The sequence below is a fragment of the Nicotiana sylvestris genome, chromosome 5 (genome assembly GCF_000393655.2).
Source record: "Nicotiana sylvestris chromosome 5, ASM39365v2, whole genome shotgun sequence".
In the NCBI taxonomy this organism is placed as follows: Eukaryota; Viridiplantae; Streptophyta; class Magnoliopsida; order Solanales; family Solanaceae; genus Nicotiana; species Nicotiana sylvestris.
In genome coordinates, this window is record NC_091061.1 from 171517501 (window position 1) to 171519371 (window position 1871).

Sequence of the window (1871 nt, forward strand, 5' to 3'; positions counted from 1 at the left end):
ATAAAGATAAGGGGTATTTATTTGCAAATAGGGGTCATTACCCAAATAGAAGGATAAATTTATTATTTATTTTTCTCGGTCGATATATAAATATATATATATATATATAATACACTAATTGCAATACATAAATTATATTTATATATATTTGTCGGTTATTTTTAGTTTAATCGGTTGGGTTGGCGACTGTTTAGATTAACTATTCTTGCAAATATAAGGAGAGGTAAATGTCCAAATTTGTTCATTGTCATTAACGAAAACCAAGCGTCAACTTTTGATTTTAATGGTTTAAAATAGCTTTTTATGCCAAAAAAAAGGCTTTTTAAGTAATAATAGAACAAATTTAACATATGACAAAATCTTTTTTTCAAGGATATATCATTTTGCCACGTTGACTATATCCTAATGACTATTCACTACTAAGAAAATTAATTAGAACTTTGCTATTAATCTATTGCTAAATTGTACGTAGGTAGCATAATTTTTTGATAATTTATTCCTAATAAGTTGCTAAGTAGGATTCGCGATAAATTTTACAATTTAACTACAAAATTTATTTGTTCATATTTTTTTTAGTAGTGACTGTACTTTAGTAACATATTCGTTCGTAACCTAATTTGCTTTTCATCATCTTGCTAAACTTCACAAAAAACACTATATGTCCGTGCGTATTTTTCATGTATGTTATATGCTAGCTCCGCCTCCAAACATAATTATGGTTAATGAGCAATAATAGTCATACGAAATCTATATCTATATAAGAGCAACAAAAAAAAAACGATAAAGAAATATAATTCGTACAGAGAATACAGCTCCATTTTTATGAAAAATTTTGGTTAAAACAGTCACCTTTTCCTTCTTCTGGCAATCTTCACAGTACCAAAAAACCCGACCCGTTTCAGCAAATCTTCTCTCAACAAAAAACCTAACAATGCCGCACAACAACAGAACCCTAATGCCCAATCCGAAACCCCTCTTTTCCACACATTAACTGAAAACCCAAAAAGGGTTAAACCCAAAATCCCCAAAAACACATCAATTTCCAATTCCTTGGCCAAAATCAACCACAATCCCACACCAATGATTACTAATAAGACCCAAAATCCCCAATTTATCTTCTTTCTTCTTCTCCACCCATCAAATCCATGACCTCTCCAAAACCTAAAACCACCTCCATTTCCACCTCCAAATTCTCGTATAATTGAATCGAATGGCTCTGGCAAGATATTGAGCTTTGACGCAATGAAATAGGCTGATTCTAGCATGATTTTGGTTGATCTGACGAATCCGGAGTGCCTTCTCTTTTTCCTCGCTGACGCAATTGGTTTCTGCAAATTGAAATGGAAATGGGAAAGCACGGCATGTTTGGGAAATGGATACGAATAGTTCGGAAAATCAATGGTCTTTTGAATTGGATTTGAGAGGAATGAAGGGTCTGAGAAAATATACTTGACTTGACTGCTCTGCATTTCGTTCGCTCTCCTTTGAATCTGATCAGGCTAATTTGATAAATGGAAAAAGAATAATATAATGATAATAGTATGAAGAATACAGCTAGCCGTTTACATTCGAATGGAGACGCTGCGGATTGCAATACGCACGACTAACAATTAATGCTATCACAAAATTCTCATATAATTATCTAATAAATAATTTAATTGTGTAAATAAATTTTACACCATCATTACATATAACATACACGTTTAGATTTTATTTGGTATAAGGGATAATTAATCTCGGAATTAAATTTGAGATGAATTTATCTCATGTTTAGTTGGGATAAAATCGTGGTATAATTAATTTCGAGATTAATTATTCCGAAATTGTAGTATTTTTTTTATCCTTATGGGAGGGTGAGATAAATAATCCTA

At 31.6% G+C, this 1871-nt stretch overlaps 1 protein-coding gene across 1 annotated transcript; it reads right to left on the minus strand.

The window, feature by feature from the left end:
• Positions 1–845: 845 nt before the first annotated feature.
• On the minus strand, positions 846–1469 carry LOC138868117 (uncharacterized). The gene has a single exon (XM_070147291.1). It carries the CDS (start codon positions 1467–1469, stop codon positions 846–848), a length of 624 nt encoding a protein of 207 aa, XP_070003392.1.
• Between the last annotated feature and the right edge of the window lie 402 nt (positions 1470–1871).